Here is a 22,656-nt window from a genome sequence, read left to right on the forward strand (position 1 = left end):
TTCAGCCAGGGAGTCAATTTGATCTTGAAGATCGTTTATGGTGCTGGATAGTGCCTGAACATCCTCTATTAATTGATTAGACAGTTTTGCATAAGAATGTACAGCTACTCCCAGGCCTGCAGTTCCCGAGCCCAGGGCAGCAGTTACACCTAGTCCTGCCAAAAGGGGTATAAGTTGAACTGCTCTTTTCTTTCTTCCTCCTATCATATCAAAACTAGGAATGGGTAATGGTTCACTACCTGGAACAATGTCTATGTCTGGAAGTAACAAAGCAACCACACACAATCCGGTCCAGTTAGCAGGAAGCATAGAGAAAGCCAAGTTCCCTCCACATACAAATATACTTCCTTTTGGGGGGCAAAGGGGGCTTGTGGGAGAAGAATAATTAGTTACTTGTAAGCATTTGCCAAATGAGATCAGGCCCACATCTATATCTAGGCTATTATTTTGGAAATCACCATATATGCAAATAGAAAAATTACCAACAGGTTGTATTTTAAAAGGCAGACTCGGACTGCAAGTAAGATTGTTATCTGTAAAATTAATTAAGTTATCAGAGGGAATAGCAAGGGGCATGGGCGTTCCTAAAGATATGCATAACCAGCAATCATTAGCCAATTCGGGGTTGGAAGTATTTAGGATGTTAAGTGTGGCCTTTAGGATATCCGAGGTATGGACATCTAGATTTGTTTCCTTGGGCCTTGGGAGGGCCAAGGGGTGGTAATCAATTTTGGGGTAAATTTGTCTTTCTAGTTCCTCAAGCCTTTTTTGTACTTCAGCTTCTCTAATTATATCTGTAGGTCCTCCTCCATCAGAGATATGAATAGGGGCTTTAGTGGGCCAACAGGCATCAGCACCTGGGGTGCCCATGCAGGAGGCTTGAGTGTATTTATTGTTGCCCACTACTTGAGGAAAATTGGACCAATCGCCTCCCTGAACTGCCAGTTTATTTTTTTGTAATATGGCAGTAAAATATCTTTTGCCATCCGTACCAGTGCATTCCTGTACAGTGGAATAACAAGAGGAGTGCATTTGGGTAACATAGCTACAACTCTGGGGACATTTTCCAGGAATACCATTATTGGATGGTATAATTTTTGGTTTATCAATGCATATCCATTCTTGTTTTCTAAAACCTCCTGCATTACTAGGCTCCATCTGAAGGTATGCAGTGCTAGTGCCACAGTCAACAACATTAGTATATCGTTTGGGAATGGTCTTAAATCGTCCTCCCTGACACTCACATGGGGGACCAAAAAGGGCTTTAAGCAATTCTTGTTTGTTTATCGGGGCCCCCAATCCAGCATGAGTTGTGAAGGGCAGGGCCAACAGGATTGTTGTTATAAAGGTCCAGGTCATTCCTGAAAAAGAAAAAGGTGTTCTCAGGGGATCATGTTTCCCTGGAAGATAGGTTATGATCAACAGGTTTAATCAAACGTTCAGGAAGCCAGCGTGCTGCACCTTCTTTGTTGTCAAATATACAAGCAGACCGTCGACCCCAGATTAATACAGGGTCTGGGATTTTCCATTGAAAGGTCAGTGGATCTTTCCACATAACAGTAGCATAATTATGAATTGTTTGTGGATGCCAGAGACGATCGGCTGCAGATTTTCCATTAGCGTCTAAAGTTAAGAAATTAATGACAAGGCATGATGAAGAATATTTTTGGGGGATCCTTTTGTGGGGTAAAATTCCCCCATTTTTAATTTCTGAAGAGTATTTTTAAGAGTTTGGTGAGCTCGTTCAACAATTCCTTGGCCTTGAGGGTTGTAGGGAATGCCAGTAATATGTTTTATTTGTAATTGGCCACAAAACTGTTGAAAGTTTTTCCCTGTATACCCAGGGCCATTATCAGTCTTAATAAGTTTGGGCTTTCCCATGACTGTTAGACAATTAAGTACATGGGCAATAACGTTTTTAGAGGCCTCTCCAGTGTGGAGGCTGGCAAAAATAAAGCCACTAAAAGTGTCAATAGTGACGTGAAGATATTTAAGATTACCAAAAGAAGGGACGTGGGTAACGTCCATTTGCCAAATTTCATTAGGGACCAATCCTCTGGGGTTGACACCTAAGTGAGGGATTGGTAAAAAGGTGACACAATTGTGACATTGTTTGACAATTTGTCGTGCCTGCTCCCTGGTAATGTTATAGAGGAGGCGCAGGGTTTGGGCATTAAGGTGATGCAGAGAGTGAGCTTCTTTTGCTCGAGCTATAGAGTCACATTCGATCAAAAGGGCAAGTTGAGTTGCTTGATCAGTTACTTTATTGCCTGCTGTCAAGGGCTCTGGGAGACCAGAGTGAGCACGAATATGTCCTATATAAAAGGGACAATGTCTAATTAAAATATGTTGTTGGATTAAGGAAAACAATGGAGTGGCATTTGTAGTTGGTTTAATATAGGATACTGTTTCAAGTAAGGGGATGGAGTGGGCAATATAAGCGCTATCTGTATACAAATTAAAAGGAGTATTAGGTAACTGAATAAACACTTGTAAAACAGCAAAAAGCTCAACCATTTGTGCAGAGCGATAAGGGGATTGTAGGGAAGTGGTTTGGTTGTCAATAGTAAAGGCTGCCATTCCATTTGAGGACCCATCAGTAAACACCAGGGAAGCGTGGGAAAGAGGTTGACGAGAAGTTTGAGTGGGGAAAACAAGGGATTGGTATTTTAAAAATTGGAGGAGTTTATCAGCAGGGTAATGATTATCAAAGATTCCTTGAAAAGAAATGCAAGACACCGTCCAAGTGTCATCATTTTGCATTAGCCACTGAATCTGAGTGGGGGAATATGGCAATATTATTTTATAAGGGTCTCTGCCAAACATTTTTCTGCTATGTTCTCTTCCAACTTTAATTAGTTCTGCCACCCAGGTGGCATAAGGGGTGAGAACTTTAAGCGGGGAGGCAGGTAAATGAACCCAAAAGAGGGGTCCCTCTTGCCAGAAAACTCCAGTAGGTGTAAAGCTGGTGGCACAAATAATAAATTGGAGGGGTTTATTGTAAGAAATAAAAGTTACTTGTTGATTTGTGATGGCAGTTTCCACTATCTTTAAGGCCTCTTGGGCGGGGGCAGTTAGTGACCGACTAGAGGTTGGATTTGGGTCCCCTTTAAGGATGTCAAATAAAGGCTTAAGTTCACCAGTGGTTAGTTTAAAGTATGGCCGAAGCCAATTAATGTCTCCTAAAAGTTTTTGAAAATCATGCAAGGTACACAAATGAGAAGTCTTAATCTGTAATTTTTGACTAGTAAAATAACAATGACCTAAAATAAGACCAACAAATACTTGCCAGAGTTCTGCTGTAACACTTAGAAAACAGCAGACTGAATGAGATCCATGTGCCATCAAATCAAATCATATTATTTAACCTTACCTTACCAGCAGGTGGAAGAGAACACAAATGAATAACAATCAAGAGGGCAAAGGATCAAGACAATGTAAAAGTCTCAGCTTCAGTGGATCCCAAGTGGCTTATGTCTTACATCCCGAATCAGTAGGCCAGCAGGAGGGATGGGTTGGATCTGGGCAAGGCTGTAGTGGCATCTCTGAGTCCCCTGGATAGATTGTCACACCTTCTTCTGGGTTTCCTGCAAATTTCTACACAGACTGGTTAAAGACATTTGAAACCTTCCAGTATTCCTTGGTTGTTTACCCTGAGTACTCTGGCTTTTGTTGGCTGGTGCCCTACTGGTTTAAGCAGGGTGACAACTTTAAAAGATTTTAGAAGGCTTGGGCCTTTAACCATCTTCTTAGTCACAAAATCCACAAAGACCAAACGCCAACAAAGTCTTCTCTCTGCAGCAGCCACGGCAGTTTCTGAGACATGGGGGGGGGCGGGGGGAAGATACCAATGCTTCCCCAATGCAACCCTGTGGCCACCAAACACAACTCTGATGCTTTTAACCTTGGAGTAAATCTTGGTGGCAACTCTGTCATGATAGGCCTGCTATAAATACAACTCTAATCTTGGGAGGGGGTAGGGCAGAGCTGGGCCTGTCAAAATCTTTACAGGACTCATAGATTTCCTGAACAGTTTTCCATGAAAGAGAGAGAGAGTGAGGAATCAGTGAAACTAGGCAGTTTGGGAGCAGACTGTGGAGGCAGCTTCCTGTAGCCACGGACTGCCACAGTCCACACAGCTAGCACATGTGCATCTAGCACATATGTCGACCTGAATCCTATAAAGCAAAATATTAATCCTGGGTCAGGAAAATACAGGTTAGCAGCCACATTTGTATACTTGTTTTAAAATGACTCTTGTCCCTTGATCTTAAAGAGTTTATGAGAGCACAGAAAAGAATGGAGAAGCAAAATCTTAATCTATACCAAAGAATTGTCAGGATTAGATGTACACTTGACTTTTAACATAGATAGAAATAAAGAATAAAACACTGGTTTTACATCAAGGTACTTATATCACGTGCTGTATATTAGAACTTTTTGGAGTTTTTCTTAGATACACTTGCTTGCACCCAAACATGGGTTTAAAACCTGTTTTGTTGTTGTTGTTGTTGTTGTTTTACTTTTACCAACAGACAGACAGACAGACAGACAAACAGACATACAGAGAGTTGTGCACAAGCTTTGGGGCGCGCTTAGAATTGTTTTTTAATTGGCCATGTACATTTTCTGGAATTCCAGTAGCAAAATGATATTATTTTGCCCATATTTTAGAACCACGTGGTTAGAAAACAAAAAACTTTTTCAGCAAACAAAAATTTTCACAGATTATCTGAGAAGCCACATTTTGAGAAACCAGTTTAGTTCCAATGAGGAGCTGAAATGGGACACTATGACCAGAGAAGGTCCAGGAGATGGGAGACAGGGCATGAACAGAAAGAACACAGACATGTGGCAAGGCATAATGGCAAAGGAGCTGGTCAGAGCCTTAGCAGGCTCACAGCAAGACAGCTTCACCTCCCAGCATTTGAATTGCAAGGCACCTTTGAATTGCAAGGCCACAGTTCCAGAGTTCAGGGTGGGCTTCCACCTCCAACCAATTCTATTGTCCACCATGTGCTGAATGCTAGAGAAAACTTAGGATTTAGCCAAACAAGCAGAATTTAATGCAATCTCCAAACTTAACAAACATCAATAACAAGAATAAAAAACCTTTCTTTGTGTCTTTCAAAACAGATGTTAAACAAACATTGGTACATTTGGAAGCTAGTACCAGCCCATCACATATCACAAGCAGGCAGGTAGGCAGAGTTTAGAGAGAGGCAGAAAAAGAGAGAGACAGAGAGAACTTCGTCTGCCCAAGCACTCATAGAAGTTAAATAAAATATTCCAAATTTGTAAGGCTAGGCTCAAACTTGAGCAGCTTTTAGATTGTGCTCCTCCCATTGTAGAGCACTGGGTCAGGAGAAGTTACCTCTGTGGTGTTAGCACTTCCCTAGCCTCAGGTCCCTCCCCTCTGTGAGTAGCCTGCACCTAGGAGAGCTGTAACTCTGCCAGGACTGAGGTGGGCGGTGGGCAGAGATGATAACTCTAAGTCAAGATCTCACAACTGTTTAAGAAGCTGAGACTTTTCTTTTTGGCTTGAAGGAGGGCTTTTAAAGACTGAGCCTCCCAGGAGAGTTTAACTGTTGCTTGCCTGGTTATTTCTTCAAGATTGGGGGAATCGGCAAGAGTGGGAACACAAAAGGAAGGTGCTGTATTGTAAGGAGGTGGCCGTGTGCTGGAAGCGGCCAAGGGGGGCCAGTCAGGATTATGGTATTTGGCTGTCTCCTCCCCTAAAGTGGCCCTATCTCCCAGTGGAGGCATATCATCATTAGAGCCACCAGATTCTAAACCAGAGAGGGCCGGGTAAATGGACTTTGGGCCCCTAGCCTGGGGATCACTGCTGACTTCAGGCATGGGAATGGAAACAGAAGGACAAGGAGACATAACAGAGGGAGGGCAGGGCGTTTTAGCAGGCTCCTCGTGGAGAGAAGCCTGGCTCCCTTTGAACTTTTCTTTTAGGAAAGTTTCACTATCTTCAACTACCTTGGAAACATCCGCCTGATAATGGCGGACTTGTAGAACCTCATGTATAAGATTCCAATAGGAGAAGGCCTGCACAGGTACCTTCTTGGGACCAAAAGTCTGATAATAATCTTTAAGGCAATCTCCAACACGACACCATCTTTTTTCATCTATCGTCCCTTCTTGTGGGAACCATGTACAAATATCTTCCAAAAATATAAAAATCTCTACTAAGTCTTTTTTCTTAACCCGTACTCCTCGTGCCTTGATAGAGGCCTTTAGCCCCCAGAGAAACAGCTCATGCTTGCTGAGTGTTTGTCCCATAATTGCGTCGCCTCTCTTACCTCACGGATCTGTATCGCAGATGGGCATTTCTGCGGTGATCTCAGTGCGGATCTTCACTCACCGGCTGGGTGGCGATCCAATGAATGGTGCAGCTGCTCTATGAGGTCGACGTTCAGACCAAACTCCGTTCCTCGAGCCCCACGTTGGGCGCCACTCTGCCCCGGCCGGCGGGGTTTCATCAACAGGAGCCCGAGGGGGAATTGACCTGAATGAGAGACAAACCAGACACAAGGAGGGAGACCAAGACAGGATTCTGATCAAGGTCTCAAACTTTATTTTCGCAGGGCAGCTTATATAGTAATCAGCAAAGGGTAACTCACACAGACAGGGTCATTAGGTTGCTAGGTTACAGAACCATGGGATGGTCCTTCTCAGGACAGGGACTGAGTAAAGTTTACAAGGTTGTTAATTAAAACTAGACAAGATGTTAGGTTTAACAGGCAAGGTTGTAAAAGCATCAAACATTCTTATCAGCTAAGACTTATAGTGTCTTCTTGTTAGAGCATGACAAACAGTGCCAGATTTTCTTATCAGTTAAGTTTTATAGTTTCTTTATGTTACATCCTGACAGCCATTTTGGCTCCCGGCAGTGATTGGCAATCCTCTTTCAAGATGATACACTTTCATGGGATGAAGTAACTCTGGAAAGGCTTTGCTCTTCCCATACTGTTACCAATGAATTGATTGATTAATTAATTAGTGTGCTGGTACTAGAGTTTGAACTTAGGATCTGGGCACTCACCATTAGTTTTTCTCTTTCTCTCAAGACTGACACCTACTTGAGCCATGCCTCAAGTGCTGGCTAATTTGAGGTAAGAGTTTCATGGACTTCCCTGACCAGGCTGGGCTTCAAACCATGATTCTCATATCTCAGCTTCTGAGTAGCTAGCATCATAAGTATGAATCATGGGTGTCTGGCTCCCTTTGTGACTCTTGAAAACATCATCAGAAATAAAACATTCCACAGGATTTTTGGGGTACCATTCACCAAACCAAGCAAATGTCGAATCCAAGAATGTGAGATGGAAGAGCAAGCTTCCTGTTTCCTGAGTTTATTATTGATCAGCAATTGATTCATCACAAGCAGCTGGTCTCAGTAATGGGGATTTGCCTCAGCAAATTTAGGAAAAATTCCCTTCATTCCTTAGCAAAAGAAATGCCTCCACAATTGCTGTCTATCTTAAAGGAATAGATTTAATTGGGATTCGGGAAAATTATCTTATTTTACCATACAGGATTTTTTTTCTTTTTTGAGTACTGCTTACAGCTCTTTGTAATTACTCATTGTGCTTAGAGTGGCTTATTTCTGAAAATTATTATTCACCTTCTAAGGTGTACCTTCCACAAACCGAGGGTCACTATTCTAAAGAAGATTCTGGCTATTTTTCATTTCTTGTGTTGGCACTGGAATTTCAATTCAGGGCTTTGTGCTCTCTCTAGCTTTATTGCTCACAGTGGATACAGTACCATTTGGGCTGTGCCTCCAGTCCAGTATTTTGCCAGTTAATTGGAGATGGAGCCTTGCAGGATTTTCTACCTGAGATGACTTTGAACCATGAAAATCTCCTAGTCTTGGCCTTTGGAGAAGATAGGATGACAGGTGTGAGCCACCAGCACCTGACAATATTTAGTGTTAGTTACGTGTAAATTTCATTGTCTATGCAACTGTATCCATTTGATTTGTCATGTTCTCCAATACTTTTCCTGTGGGTAATTGTGTTATTTCACTTGGATAATGTTGAAGGGCACTGGCGACCATGGCTACTGAGAAACTATGCCTCTCAGTTTTCCTGCCTTGTGGTTCTCTCCTCTGGAATCAAAGAAGTAAGTGGCATTCTGAAGTTTCTAAGGCTAGATCATAAGAAGTTTGCAGCATTAACCGGGGTTTCTTATTCTTTGCCCTAGGGAAATTTTTTCTGTGGGAAGATTATGAACATCCTGAGATGTCTGTGGCAAGAGCAGGGAGGCCACATCAGCCTAGAGATGCCTGGTTGTCTCCTTCCTGGCTCTCCATAAGTGAAAAGCCATCTTGTATGTTGAGTCCCTGAGCAGTCCAGTGATTCAGCCTTACTCATATCTGACTGTAATGACAGGAATTTCCCTCCAGGGGGCTCTTCTGAATCACATGAAACCACAGTGCCTTTAGAGAGAAATTTCCATTTCTATTTTTTAATCATGTTATTAGCATACATTAGTTATGCAAGAGGCTTTCATTGTGATATTTCCACACATGCATACAATAGCTCTTGATTAAATTCACCTCCTCTATCATTCTCCTTCCTCCCCTTTCCGTTTCTTAAAACTATTTCAATAGATTTTAGTTTTTTAAATTTAACATATATATGTAGAGTACTTTGACCATAATCACCCTCTTTCACCTTACCCATTCACCCTCCTCGTTTCTTCCCCTGGTAGCCAGCTCCCATGAGGACTTGTAGTGTTCATGCTTGTTATACAGTGATGGGTAAAAGAAAAACAGAGGCTTTATCAACCCTAACAAGTCTGCCACACCTAAACCCTCTGATGAAACTATAGAAACACAGTCAAGAATATTGGGTAATTTTTGTTTTGTTTTTTTCTATTTTTTCCTCTTTCTTTTCTTTTTTTCTCTTTTCCTTAAAGACATTCCTTTTGGAGCTCTTGTTTCTTTCTCTGAACTTTACTCTGGCTCCTCTCTGAACCATATACAAAGATTGAATCCATAATATCAGCCCACTTGCATGCTGGGAATTCTCTATTCTCTCTCTTTCATTGGCTCCTATGTTTATTATCACAGCCATATATTACTTCACATACATATATGTATACACACACACACACACACACACACATATATGATTCTTTTGCCATCCTCAGGAATTTTCTTTGGACCACTATATGATCTCTCTTCTTTTGTGTTCACATTTTTTTAGACATTTTGTTCACATGTATATCTCTGAGAGGGTGGAGGGAGGGCACAGAACTCGAAGGAAAAAGGGTGAAAAATGCAGCAATAGACCCTGATGAAAGTGAACTACACAACTCATGGGTGGAGATGGGAGGAAGGACTGAGCGTGAGGGAAGGGGTGACACTATGAAAGGAAATGTACTCATCACCTGAATCATGTAATTGTAATCCCTCTGTACATCATCCCTATAAAAACAATAAAGTAAATTAATTTAAAAAGCAAAGAAGTTTTGTTCAAAGTATCCTGAAGTTCTGGGGGCTCTTATCTATTGATTTAAGAGTAAAACACTACAATGTCCATTCTCAACTCTATGGGTAAAGTTAAGAGTGTTGCTTTGGTGCAGTAGAATAGTTGAAGATGGTAGTCAAATGTTAACAGTGACATTAAGAGCAGCAGTTAATTCTTAAATAAAAATCAGAGAATGATATGACCACTTGGAAATAATTACTTCAATGAAATCAGGAACATGATGTAATGCACCCATCCAGTCATTAAGCAATTCTGAGTATTCAAAGAAGGGAAAGGCAGCTGGGCCCTGGCACGTTTCCATCTACTGGTTTAACTAAAGGGCTGTTAGCTTAACCCTCCCGTGAAAGTGAAGGAGGATTCCAGCTCTTGTCTTCTCTCTCCAGGTACTTAATTGAGCTTCCAGGTGGGTTTGGGTGCTGTGTCTTAGTCAACGTTATTAGCCCAAGAGCAACCACTTATTGATTCTCCTTTGCATCCTTTTTGGGGTTTGACACTCAGATGGAAGTGGGGATACAAAATAGAAAATGCAATATGATACAGCCTTTAGCTTACTCCCGGGGTTTCAGATAAAGCAAAATAATAACAATATGAAAATAAATCTAGTCTAATAACTTAAACATGTTATTCTCATGTTACCTACTGTTTCTTCTCCCCCAAAAGGATTAGTCATTAAATTGGGGGTGTGTGTGGATTTTTTTTTAGCTCAGTAGTAGCATGTATGTCAGTGTGGGGGGGCTCTGGGTTCCATTTCCAGGGATCCTTCAAAACAGAATTTGGCCATTGACTAAAAAGGATGCCTAGTCAACTATTAAGACACATGAAGAAACATTAACTTCAGATGGTCCTTCCTAACCTTATATTCTACATATTGGATTAGATTTCTTTCTCTTTTTGTTGGGGGAAGTGCCAGTACTAGAACTTGAAATCAGGGTCTTTCCTCCTCACTTACCTTGTTTGCTTATGGCTGATGCTTTGCCTCTTGAGACACAGCTCCACCTCTAGCTTTTTCATGGATAATTGGAGATAAGATTCTCACAATTTTGTCTCCCTAGGCAGGCATTAAACCACAGTCTCCAATTTCAGCCTCCTGAGTATCAGCTAGGATTATAAACAGGAGCCACCAGCATCCAGCTTGAATTAAAATTTCTGTGTGGACGATGCACACTTAATAAGAGTCAACCTAACTTCCAGAGAACACGTACCTGCCTCAGCCATTTATTAGCAAAATAAAGGCCTCGAAATTTGACATTTCTCCTAAAGGGTCTCGTAATCCTTCTATGTGGCCGCGAAATCATGTGGATATTATTTAATTGGAAGGTTCAATCCTGGCCAGTTTCTTGCAAGACTCTCAAAGAAATAAGACTTTTAAAAGAAGGGAAACACTTGAATCAGGATCAAAGAGACAAATAGCAACACAAAGAGATACAGTGTGTGCTATGTCCACAGAAGTGCATGTACTGATTACAAAAGACAGTAAAAAGATCACTTGTGGGAAATTAATTGTTCTGGGTTTTTTTTTGCCACTTTACTTTTGGCTCATTGATGGCCGTTGAAATTCCTCTAGGGTAAATATAGTCACAGTATTCAATGATTATATGTGAAAATGGAACCATGTAGCTTGAGGGGATGGGTGAGGTTGGCAGAGGTGAAGATGAATGATAAAATGGGTAACATTGATGGAGATGCCTTATACTCATAAACTAACATGTTGAACTAAAACTCCTCTGTACACCTACTTAAAGATAACAAAAATAAATATTTTTAAATTCCTCTAGAAATCTATCCTCAGGATACTTCTAGAAGGTAATATCTGTTAGGAATACAAAATAGGGAATTAAAGTAATAATCCAGTATATTGGTATTTCAGGAAGATACAACACAGCCCTGAGGCTGGCCCCAGCACTCTGTAGAGTTTATTCATTGCCCATTGTATACAGACAGCTTAATATGACACAGTTTCCTAGGAAGCAACCATGGCATCGTGCTAGATTTATAGTCCTACTTTTAAAGAGTCACATATCAACATTAACCACTACTCAGAGCCATTGAATGTGCTTAAAGCATGCTGATATCTTTTCTCTGCAACGTTTAGGCATGCATTTTTTGTTATTTTTGTGCCAGTACTGGTGCTTGAACTGAAGGCCTCCTGCTTCCACCTGGTTTTTTCTCTCAAGGCTGATACTGCACCACTTGAGCCACACTCCATTTCTGGTATATTGGTGGTTAACTGGAGATAAGAATCTTATGGGCTTTCTGGCCTGAACTGGCTTTGAATGGTGATCTGCAAATCCCAGCCTCTCGGGTAGCTAGGATTACAGGCATGAGTCACTAGACAGGCAGGCACTTTTAGGTGATACTGGTTAACTTGTAATTGAATTCCTGGAAGAAGTAAAATAGCATTTATGCATATCATTTTCATTGTTACAGACTAAAGCATTTGTCAGGAGTCGTGTATTGAAACATGCTCTCTCATCACTCAGAACTCAGGGGCTTGCACAAAGCCAGCAACATCACATCCTTTTTCTTTCTGAGGACGAGGAATGTACTCATCCACCAGTGCAAGGGCCTATTTATAAGGCATCTGTAACTCTAGCTTTCCAGGAAGTCTACAGTGGATAAGTGTATCACTGTTGTATGGAAGCATAACATTTGTTGAGGGCAGAAAAGTCCGCATGAGACTTTTACCTTCTGATGAATGGAGAAAGTGTGAGCAAATACAACAGTAATAGTCAATTTATATGAAAATGCATTTTTTATATACATGAAATTGGAACTGGGTAACTTGAGGAGATGGATGGCATTGAGAGATGGGGGGAATGATGGAAGGGGTAACATTGATCAAGATGCACTGTTCTCATAAACTGATATGTTGAATTGAAACCCCCTTGTACAACTACTTATAGATAATAAAAAAGTTAAGGATTAATAACAATCCTAAAAGATGCTATTGGTAGAGAACCACTCCATCAAGTGTATCATTTCCTTCTGACTTTCTTTTCTTTTCTTTCTAGTACTCAAGCTTGAACTCAGGGCCTCAAACTCTGACTCATCTGGTGCTCTCCCCCTTGAACCATGCCTCCAGCACAGTACTTAGAAATGGAGTCTCATAGACTTTTCTGTTCTGGCTTTGAACCTTGGTCTTCTAGGTCTTAGCCTCTTGAGTGTCTAGGTTTACAGGTGTGAGCCACCAGGGCCCAACTCTTCTAGCATTTTCTATCATTTTCCTATCATTTTCTATCATTTACCTTTTCTAGCTAAGGGCTAAAGAAAATGCTATTTTCCTGAAGCTAAGCTTTTATAAGAATTTTCCTTAGATTGTCAATTGCTTTTGCACTTGAACACTTAAACTCACCTTCCTCAGGGAGCCTTGAAATAGCTGGGCCTGAATTTGCATATGCTAATTTTTCAAACCCTTCCTAGTTAAACACTGCAGTCCTCATCTGTCCGGAGAGCATCTTACCCAGATGGCCAACCTCCCCAACTTCCCCAGTGCAGGCTGCACTCTTGTCTCAGTGACAAGAATGCATTCTCAGAGAGCTATTTAATCTTGCAGGCTTTGCCATGGAGTGCCAGCCTTTAGTACTTGATGTATAAGAGTACTGGTGCCTTTAGTACTTGATGTATTAGAGTACTGGTGCCTTTAGTACATCAACTGTGATGTACTAGCAATCTGTTCAGCCAGAGGGCATAAACACTCACCACAGTTCCATGAAATGAACAATAGTCTTTCAAGTTGAAAAACAAATTTCCCTTTATTTTAACCAACAGCTAGAATATAAACTATCCTGCCAGTTATATTTTCTGATTGGACAAAGCACTAAGTCATGTAATGTGTTAAGTATACAGCTACAGGCAATGCCTACATGTGGCTCAATGGTTTCCAAACTGAAATGTAATGGACAATCCACCTGCTTTGGAGAATCTGATGCTGTAAACAAGACTGGAATCCTATGAAGATGCTTCTTTACTGAGTTTCTCCTTTGATTGTGATAGTGATTAAAACCACACTTGAGTGGGGTACTGGTGGCTCACACCTGTAATCCTAGCTACTCAGGAGGCTGAGATCTGAAAACTGGGTTCTAAGCCAGCACAGGCAGGAAAGTCAGTGAAACTTATCTCCAATTATTAATCACCAAAAAGCTGGACGTGGTAGACTGCCAACGAACCTTGAGTGCAAATGCAAAGGGCTAATTAATAAGAAGGATTATGGGAAATCACAGAGGAAAAGGCTCATTGATGGTGATATTGTATCCGTGGGACTAGAGGCAGGAATTTTTAAGTCTTCACAGAAACAGGAATGATCTTGTATGTGATACAGAAGTCTTCCTTACAGAAGTCCAGTTACTGGGAGGTGAGCAGAGCTGAGTGAAAGTAACCACCATGCTTCTTCCCAACATTTGCATTAATTATACAGTGTCCCATTATTTACCAAATGGCCCAATATGAAAAATCATATGCTGATGTGCTATGGAACTCAGTCAATTGCCAAATACTGTCCCTTCATTTTCTAAGTAAATCTAGCAGAAGTCAAGTGGTTATGCTGTTGGTGAATAAAATGAATGTGGGTAGAAAACAATCCACAGTGTACTACTTGTAAACCATCTATTTTAACTAGGAAATATTTATGCTCTTAAGAAGCAGGAGGTCTTTGGGTATCTATCCAAAAGACCACAAACATAATCACACTAAAACCACCAGCACAACAATGTTCATCGCAGCACAATTTGTCATAGCTAGAATCTGGAACCAACCCAGATGCCCCTCAGTAGAAGAACAGATCAGAAAAATGTGGTACATATACACAATGAAAATTTATGCCTCTATCAGAAAGAATGACATTGCCCCATTTGTAAGGAAATGGAAGGACTTGGAAAAAGTTATACTAAGTGAAGTGAGCCAGACCCAAAGAAACATGGACTCTATGGTCTCCCTTATAGGGAATAATTAGCACAGGTTTAGGCAAGTCACAGGAGAGGATCACAGGAGCCCAATAGCTATACCCTTATGAACACATAAGATAATGCTAAGTGAAATGAACTCCATGTTATGGAAACAATTGTTATATCACAGTTTTAACTACTTTCAACGTGCCATATGTAACTGTAGCCTCTATTGTTGATGATCTTCTTGTATCAACTTCCTGTGGTTGTACCTACACTTTCTCTGTATCTTATCTGAGTATATTGGAAACTGGGTATACTGGTATTAGAACTAGGAAATTGGAAGCAAATACCAAAATCGAGAGACACAGGGTAAAAAAAGACAAACAACTACAAAAGCAATACTTGCAAAACTGTTTGGTGTAAATGAATGAACAACTCATGGTGGGGGGGAAGGAAAAGGAGGAGGGGGAAGGGGGGAATGAGGGAGGAGGTAACAAACAGTACAAGCAATGTATCCAATGCCTAATGTATGAAACTGTAACCTCTTTGAATTCAGTTTGATAATATATGCCCTATATGCAGGAGGTCATCACAAACAGACAGGGTATTGCTACTAAATTTTAGTTGTCTCAGCTGAGTCTGAAAAAATATAAAATCCAGTCAGGGCCTGTAATCCTTGCTACTCAGGAAACTGAGATCTGAGGATGGGTGGTTCAAAAGCCAGCTCTGGTAGGGAAGCCCATTAGACTCTCATCTTCAATTAGCCAGCAAAAAAGCTGGATGTGAAACTGTGATGCAAGGTGTAGAACACCAGCCTTGAACAAAAAAATCCAAGGGAGAGCATGAAACCCTGAATTCAAGACTCAGTACTGCCACACACAACACCACACACACACACACACACACACACACACACACACACACACACACACACAAACACACATGATCTCTGTAGCCAAGACTTAAAATCAATTTGAAAGTCACATTGGCATACCCAATGCAGTGACCCATCCAGCTGTCTGTGGAGCAAGGGAGAGCTTTCCTACAGTCTGCTGGCTGGCAGGTACACTTATTGAGAAAAGAGCACTATGCCCAGTCTCTCATCCTCAGCCACTCTCCAAGAGAGAAAAGTAGTACCAAAGCAATCAAAGTTTCCAGGAAGGTGTGGGGAAAGGGGTGGGAGAGAGGCTAAAAGGTCCTTGTTTTGCCTCAAGCTTCATTTTGTGTGTGTGTGTGTGTGTGTGTGTGTGTGTGTGTGTCTGTGTGTGCATGCTGGTACTGGAGCTTAAACTCAGGGTTTGGGTGTTGTCTATTAGCTTTTTTATGCAAAACTTGCACTCTACCACTTGATCCATACCTCTACTTCCAGCATTTTGCTAATTAGAGATGAGTTTCATGAGACTTGTGGAACCACAATCTTCATATCTCAGCCTCTTGAGTAGCTAAGATTATAGGAGTAAGCTACCCATGCTAGTGAGAACTTCATGTTTGTAAGGACAGATAAAACAGATTTTTTTTAAAGGCTAAATGTTTGTAAATTATGCATATTACCAGAAAAAAAAGGCAAGGATCCCAGTGAAAGAGCTGTGACTCAAGCAGTAGAGGACTATCCTTGAGTAGAGAAAGCTAAGGGACAATGCCCAGGCCCTGAGTTCAAGCTCCAGTACTGGTGCACATGCACACACACAATGCAAGTTGGTTAACACACGGTATTCAAAGTTCACATCACAGATCAGCATGCTTTTGGCAAAGGGAGAGAGACATCAGAGACAACTAACATCAGGGCCAGGAAAAAGTTTCTTTTGCCTTTGATTACTCCATCTGTACTTGCTGTCAGAGTAGGCAGATGTCAGTGTGACATTAATTATCATTTGAGGGAAGCAATTGTCTGTTAGCATTTGAAGTACTAGGGCCTTCATCCCACTAGAAATCTAGCTTAAAAAAAATACCATTTTTTTTCTTTTACAACAGTTGATGGCACCCTTTTCAGTACTGCATAGGTAGAATTTCATGGACAGAACATTTTACACACTAGAAGAATTTGTGAGTTGTGATCCACTAACAAGCCCAGTCCTGCTGTCTCCGGGAATTGTTCCTGGACCCAGTACACATACCAAGGGCACCAGAAGTTCCTCACCAGTTTTTGTGGAAAGCAAGCCTGGGAGGCTCATCACAGCAGGACAACAGGGGAAGAAATAGACAGACTGCTGCATGTCTCCATGTTGAATGGGTCCAGAGACTTCAAGCACTGTAATAGAAATACCACTTGAGTACGAGCTCCTACTTTGTAATGCCCATGGAAATCTCAAGGTGAGGTAGACAGACCTCAATGCGGCTTATAGGTTAGATTCTGCAATTGTCCTTTCCTGGCACATAAGACTAACCCATCTCTTCACTTCCAACAAGGTTTATTTGGTGATGGTACTCATGCTTGAACTCAGTGCCTGGGCACTGTGCCTCAGCTTTTTCACTCAAGGCTGTCACAGTACCACTTGAGCCAAACCTCTACTTCCAGCATTTTGGTGGTTAATTTGAGGTAAGTTTTACAAATGTTTTACCCTGGCTGGCTTTGACCTTTAATCCTCAGATCTCCGCCTGCTGAGTAGCTAGGATTACAGGTGTGAGACACCAGCACCTGTCTTCCTAATCAGGATTTGAATTGTGTTATACTTTTTCCTGCCTAAAATTGTTCTCTGGCCTTCCCCTCCCTCCCCACTGGAAACAGATATGCTCAAGTTGGGGTGGGATAGTATAAAATTCATGTTTCTTTTCAATAACTAGTCTAGACTCAATGGAACATTTTTTTTTTATTTTTTAGCAGGTGGGGAATTAGAAAGACACTCAGGCCACTTTGGAGCAGACACAGCTGATCACCTGGCCCTCTCTCTCTTTCAATGGTGCCCCTGCTCTGGTATGGGTAACATCTTTGGAGGGCTCCAGAGCAAGCCCATTTCTCCCACTCTCTTACTTGCTACTGCACTAAAACCTGGGAAATGGCACCCTGTTCCATGCTGCTATCCAAGTTAAATGCCCTGGCACTCATTGCATAAGTCCTCTTCCCCCATATTTAATAAGACATGAGACCTCATTAGCAGATTCGTTCATGAAGGATCGCGTTATAATTTCCCTAGGCCTCTGGCCCTGTTGGTTTCATGAGCTCTTTCCTTCATGGGAAAAATAATTAAAAACTGAACTCTGCTCATGTAAAGGCAAATATATTTTAGGATAAATTCAATGTTATGTATTCTCTTCTCATTTTCAGAAAAAAATTAAAATTTAAGTGTTATCTTGAGTCTCTGAAATTATTGTGGGCCCTAGGCTCTGTGACTATTAGGCCTAATGAATAAGTTAGCTGCTGCCTGGCTGACATCATCCACTTTCTATTTTTTCCTGTAGCCTGTCTCCTTCCCCTCTGATACTTTTCTTCTCATTGCTTTACTTCTTCGATCTTTTTGGACTAGTTAAACTGTCATAGTGACTATATGAAAGAATTAATACATGCATGTGTGTGTACACATACGCCTACCATAACACATGCTATGTGCACTCACAATGTGTAAAATAAAGTTACTAATCCAACAACATAGCACCAGGTTCCAAAGGCAATGTTCAGTTTTTTCTTTCCTTCCTTCTTTCTTTTTCTTTTTTCCCTTCCTTCCTTTTTTTAAATACTTTTCCTTTCCCTTTCTTCCTTCCTTTGTTTCTTCCTTCCTTCCTTTTTTCTTACTTTTTCTTTCTTTCTCTTTCTTTCTTTCCTTTATTCTTGTCTTTCTTGGAAATGTGGAGCTTGAACTCAAAACCTGGTGCTCCTGTTTGATTTGCTTGCTCAGCTGGCAATCTACCACTTGAACTATGCCTCCAGACCAGCTTTTTTTTGCCATTAAGGGCCTTGCACTCATTTGAACACCTCAGAAATCACTTCCTGGTAAACTGTAAAACCCCCAGGTTGGATTAGGGCTATTTTGTTTGGGTCTCTGGCAATCTTCTCTAGGCTGGAAGCTCCAGGGAGTCTGCTGTCTCCAGTTTTCCTCCTATGGTCCTTTGGGCACACAGTCATAAAAATGTGCTCCAGGGAAGTGAGCTATTTATTTGGATATAGCTCTGCTTGAGTGGAGGATGGGTCCAGGCCTCATTAATGCTTGCGGGCTGGTGGCTTCCACAGGACTTCCCCATCCTACAAGCTCAGGCTCTGAAGTGTGCTACTGTAGGCTCCTAGCACAGCCCCGGGGGTCCTTAAAAGTCATCATCACAGGCATCAAGGTACACGTCAAAAGCCTCTCTGTTGCACTTTCCATCGGGAGTAAAGACATACTTGTGGAAGGTCCCATCGACACAGATGGCAATTACAGAGTTGACATTCTGGGAAGTATTGCGAACAAAGGCGCAGATGCAAGCTGACTCAGCAGACACAGTAAAGCTGGCCAGGCTCCACTGCGAGTCCACGTACTGCCCAATCATAGGGCCCACGTACTGCCCAATCATAGGGCCCACCCTGCCCACACGAGCCAGCGCAGAGCGGCGGTTGAGGCGGGTATCCTTGAGAGCAAAGATATGGACAGTGCCCTTATCACTGGAAGCGCAGAGGAAGGAGGAGTCGTGGCTGAAGTTAATGCAGTATAGGGTGGCAGGGTCGGTGCCTCGACGCAGCTCCACCAGTTTCTCCTTGGACTGGGTGTCAAAAAGACGAATGAGGGTGCCTTTCTGGGAGGCTGAGGCTACGACTGTGCCTGGCGGATTCAGAGACACGCAGGCCACATCGCTCTGATGGGCATTGATGGTAAAAGGAGCGGATGAAGTGCCAGGCATTGGACTGGCCAGGTCCACAAGTTGTAGACTTCCACACTTGTGTCCTGGGAACACGAGCAACTGCTTCTCCAAGCTGGGGCAGAGGTCGCAAAGTCCTTTGGGATTGTCTCGGGTGACAAATTCAAACAGCTTCCGGGGACTGTCGGGGAAGGAGTACACGTAGACGCGGTTCCTCAGCACCATCACGATCTTGTCCCTGCGCATGCGTACAGCCAGCACTGGCTTGGTGAAGGTGAACTCCAGCACCAGCTTGTCCTTGGAGTCCCTGCCCTCCCGGGCATCGTCCCAGATCAGCACTGAGATCTCGGAGAACTTGGGGCTGCTGCCACCGCCCACCAGGGCCAAGAGGTTGGAGCAGTGCAGCATCTCGACCAGGCCAATGCTGCCCACCCGCTCGCGGCCCAGATGCCCCGTCTCCGTCAGCGGCTCCACGCTGTAGACGCGCACGCCCGTCTCCATGGCGCAGCAGAAGCAGCTTTGGTCTTGGTTGAACCGCAGGCCGGTCACCTCTCGCAGCGGCCGCGGAGACATGGTCGGGAATTGCTGCCACGGCCACAGCCAGGTCACAGTTGGGAAGAGTCTCCAAATCCTGGAGACTCCTCTCCACGAGGGCTTCTCCTCCTTCCCACCCAGCCCCGGGACGGTGCTGCGGCCGCTCCTCGCCTTCCTCCTCTTGCTCCAGGAATCCCTTGAACCGCTCTCCGCGGCCAGCGCCTCTGGGGCCAGGCAGCTGGGCTCCGGGGCTTCCCAGGCCCGGCTTCCGGAGGAGGGGATCCGCGAGCGGAAGTGATTCATCCGGGCCCCAAAAGCCCGCGAGCGCCAACTCGTCCGCCTGGGGCCGGGGTCTTCCCAGCAGGCCCGGACTCAGACCCGCTCTTCGGATGGTTAATGGGAGACGGGGTCTCGCGGGCTCCTCCTCTGGCACTGGATCCCCCAAGCTTCCAGATCTCAGCCTCCCGAACAGCTCGGTGTCAGGTGTGAGCCCTCCTCGCAGCTGGCTGCAGCCCATAGGATCTCTTTCCACTTGGATGTCAGTGCATTCGTGGTTAGCACATAGAAAGGTTTTTGTTAATGCATGCATTTATCTTTTAACTTTGATCAGCGCACACGTATGCATTTAAGGAGTTTATTTTTGGTCCCTTGAGATTTACGTGTACACGGTCATGTCATTCATTGCAAATAGGGATCCTTTCATTCCTTCTTTCCCAGTCCTATGCTTTTTTTCTTTTTTCCTGCGTGTGTGTGTGGGGGGGGCGGGGTGGGTGGGTGTGGGTGTGGGTGTGTGTAACTGGAGTAGAGAGAATCTCACCCAACATTTCCTCTTATTAGTGTGCTCTTTCCTTCATTTTTTCCCAACAAAGAGCAAGCTTTGCTTTTTAAAAAAATATTAATTTGTGTGTGTGCATGTGCGTGTGATTGGAGTAGAGAAATTTCTGCCTCTCTAAATTTCCTTACTGGTGTGCTCTTTTCATGCCCTTTTCTTTGACTACAAAGAGCAGGCTTTGGTGTGGACTTCTCTGAACCGATTGGTGTTTCCAGGTTGCTGGCTTCTCTGTTACCTAATGTAGAAGATAAGAAGCAAAAATAACATTCGGGGGCTGGGGTATGGCTCAGTGGTAGAGCACTCACCTAGTATGCATGAGGCCCTAGGTTTGATCCCCAGCACAAACAAACAAACAAAAAATTCATGGAATTTACCACTGGATTCCCCTTTTCTCTTTCCTTCTCAGCCTTCTTATGTCTATTTTACACATAACGTCAAGAGGCTTTCTCTGTGCCAAGGAGATAAATCAGGAAACATGCATCTACTCAGCATTCTGAATGGCACCATTAGTTTTATAAAATGTCCTGAAGAACCTTAGTCTTTGACTTGGATTTCAAAGTTTTCATGAAATAAAAATTTACAAACAGTTTGAATAATCACAACTGCACAATGAACATAAATGAACATCATGTGAAACCCAAGTCCTAATTGTCATCAACCACAGGTTAGGGGTGAATGTGGAGTTGGTCTGTCCCCTATCTGTTTGAAGGATCGAAAAATTATCTTTGGGAAGTGCCCAACTCTGTGAACCTCACATGCCTGGCAGAGACACTGCTTTGAAGACAGAGTGGTATTTATTTATTTATTCATTTATTTCAGTCTTTTGATTGATCTCCTAGGTCCCCAGGCTGGAGAAAACTAGGAAGAACTCAGACAATTTCACCTACACAAAACACAAGACAAAACCCACCATAGTTTAACTTTTTGATCAGAAAACGTTTCTCAATGGATAGAAGGAGCCTTTCTCATGCAATCACAGAGTATCATATCTATGTGAAGGATTAAAACAGTTTGTTTATTGACATCCTTCTTGCTTGGGCTTTGAAAGCAAAGCCCAGAGCATTGTAGATGTTTTGTGATCATAAGAATAGAAACCATGTGACATGGAGACCAGAGTAGCTGTGGAAGCTCGTGGGTCATGAGTGGTTTGCATAGGAAACCACTGTTCCCAGAAACTTGCCTCGATTTTCCTGAATCACTGATACCACATTTTGCACTATCAATTCAGTCTTCAATAATCATAGGATGGATTTATTGATTCATTCATTTTGCCTGTATTAGAGCTTGAATGAAGGGCCTGGACACTGTCCCTTAACTTTTGCACTCAAGGCTGGCACTCTACCACTTGAGCCACACCTCCATTTCCATCTTCTTTGGTAGATAATTGTAGGTAGAGTATAATGGAATTGCCTGTCCTGGCTGGCTTTAAACTGCTCCTCAGATCTCAACCTCCTGAGTAGCTAGGATTACATGAGTAAGCTAATGGTACTTGGCCAAGGGGGGCCTTTTAGTTAGGTTAGTGTGTCTCCCTTAGTCCTAGCTTTGTTTGTTGTCTTCTAGGTTACATTAGCCTATCCTAACTTTATGACTGTTGAGGTCTAGTTTTGGAAATATTACATTCTCAAATGTATTCATCATGAGTTCTAAAATAATTTTTTATTCCTCCTACTGTGTTAATTTGCACCATGTCTATGTGTGTCTTCTCACCTTTGATTTTTCTTTCCAAATGAATTGTCATTGGAGACATTAGACAGTACCAGCATGGCTTCTGCTCCTCTCTGCCTAATGCCAGTCTGGCATCCAGCTCACTCCCTATTATCACTCTAGTGATAGTCACTTTTCTGGGAAAAAATACAAATTTTGCTTCTCACTGTACTGCTCCCTGATGTGTCTGGGAGAAATTTGCATAAAGGATTAGAGCTATAGGTTTTCTTTCTTTATGTAATACTGTGTGTGTGTGTGTGTGTGTGTGTGTGTGTGTGTGTGTGTGTGTGTAGTATTTCAGGGCCTAGATGTTCTCCTTTAGCGTTTTTGCTAAAGTATAATGCCCTACCACTTGAGCCACAGCTCCATTTCAGGTTTTGGGTGGTTAATTGGAGATAAGAGTCTTATCAACTTTCCTGTCCAGGCTGGG

General features: G+C 42.7%; 1 protein-coding gene across 1 annotated transcript; it reads right to left on the reverse strand.

The window, feature by feature from the left end:
• Window positions 1-18,625: 18,625 nt before the first annotated feature.
• Window positions 18,626-19,729, reverse strand: LOC125355546 (WD repeat domain phosphoinositide-interacting protein 4-like). Its single transcript, XM_048351978.1, has one exon. It carries the CDS (start codon window positions 19,727-19,729, stop codon window positions 18,626-18,628), a length of 1,104 nt encoding a protein of 367 aa, XP_048207935.1.
• Window positions 19,730-22,656: the final 2,927 nt, after the last annotated feature.

This window comes from Perognathus longimembris, chromosome 1, assembly GCF_023159225.1.
Source record: "Perognathus longimembris pacificus isolate PPM17 chromosome 1, ASM2315922v1, whole genome shotgun sequence".
Lineage (NCBI taxonomy): Eukaryota > Metazoa > Chordata > Mammalia > Rodentia > Heteromyidae > Perognathus > Perognathus longimembris.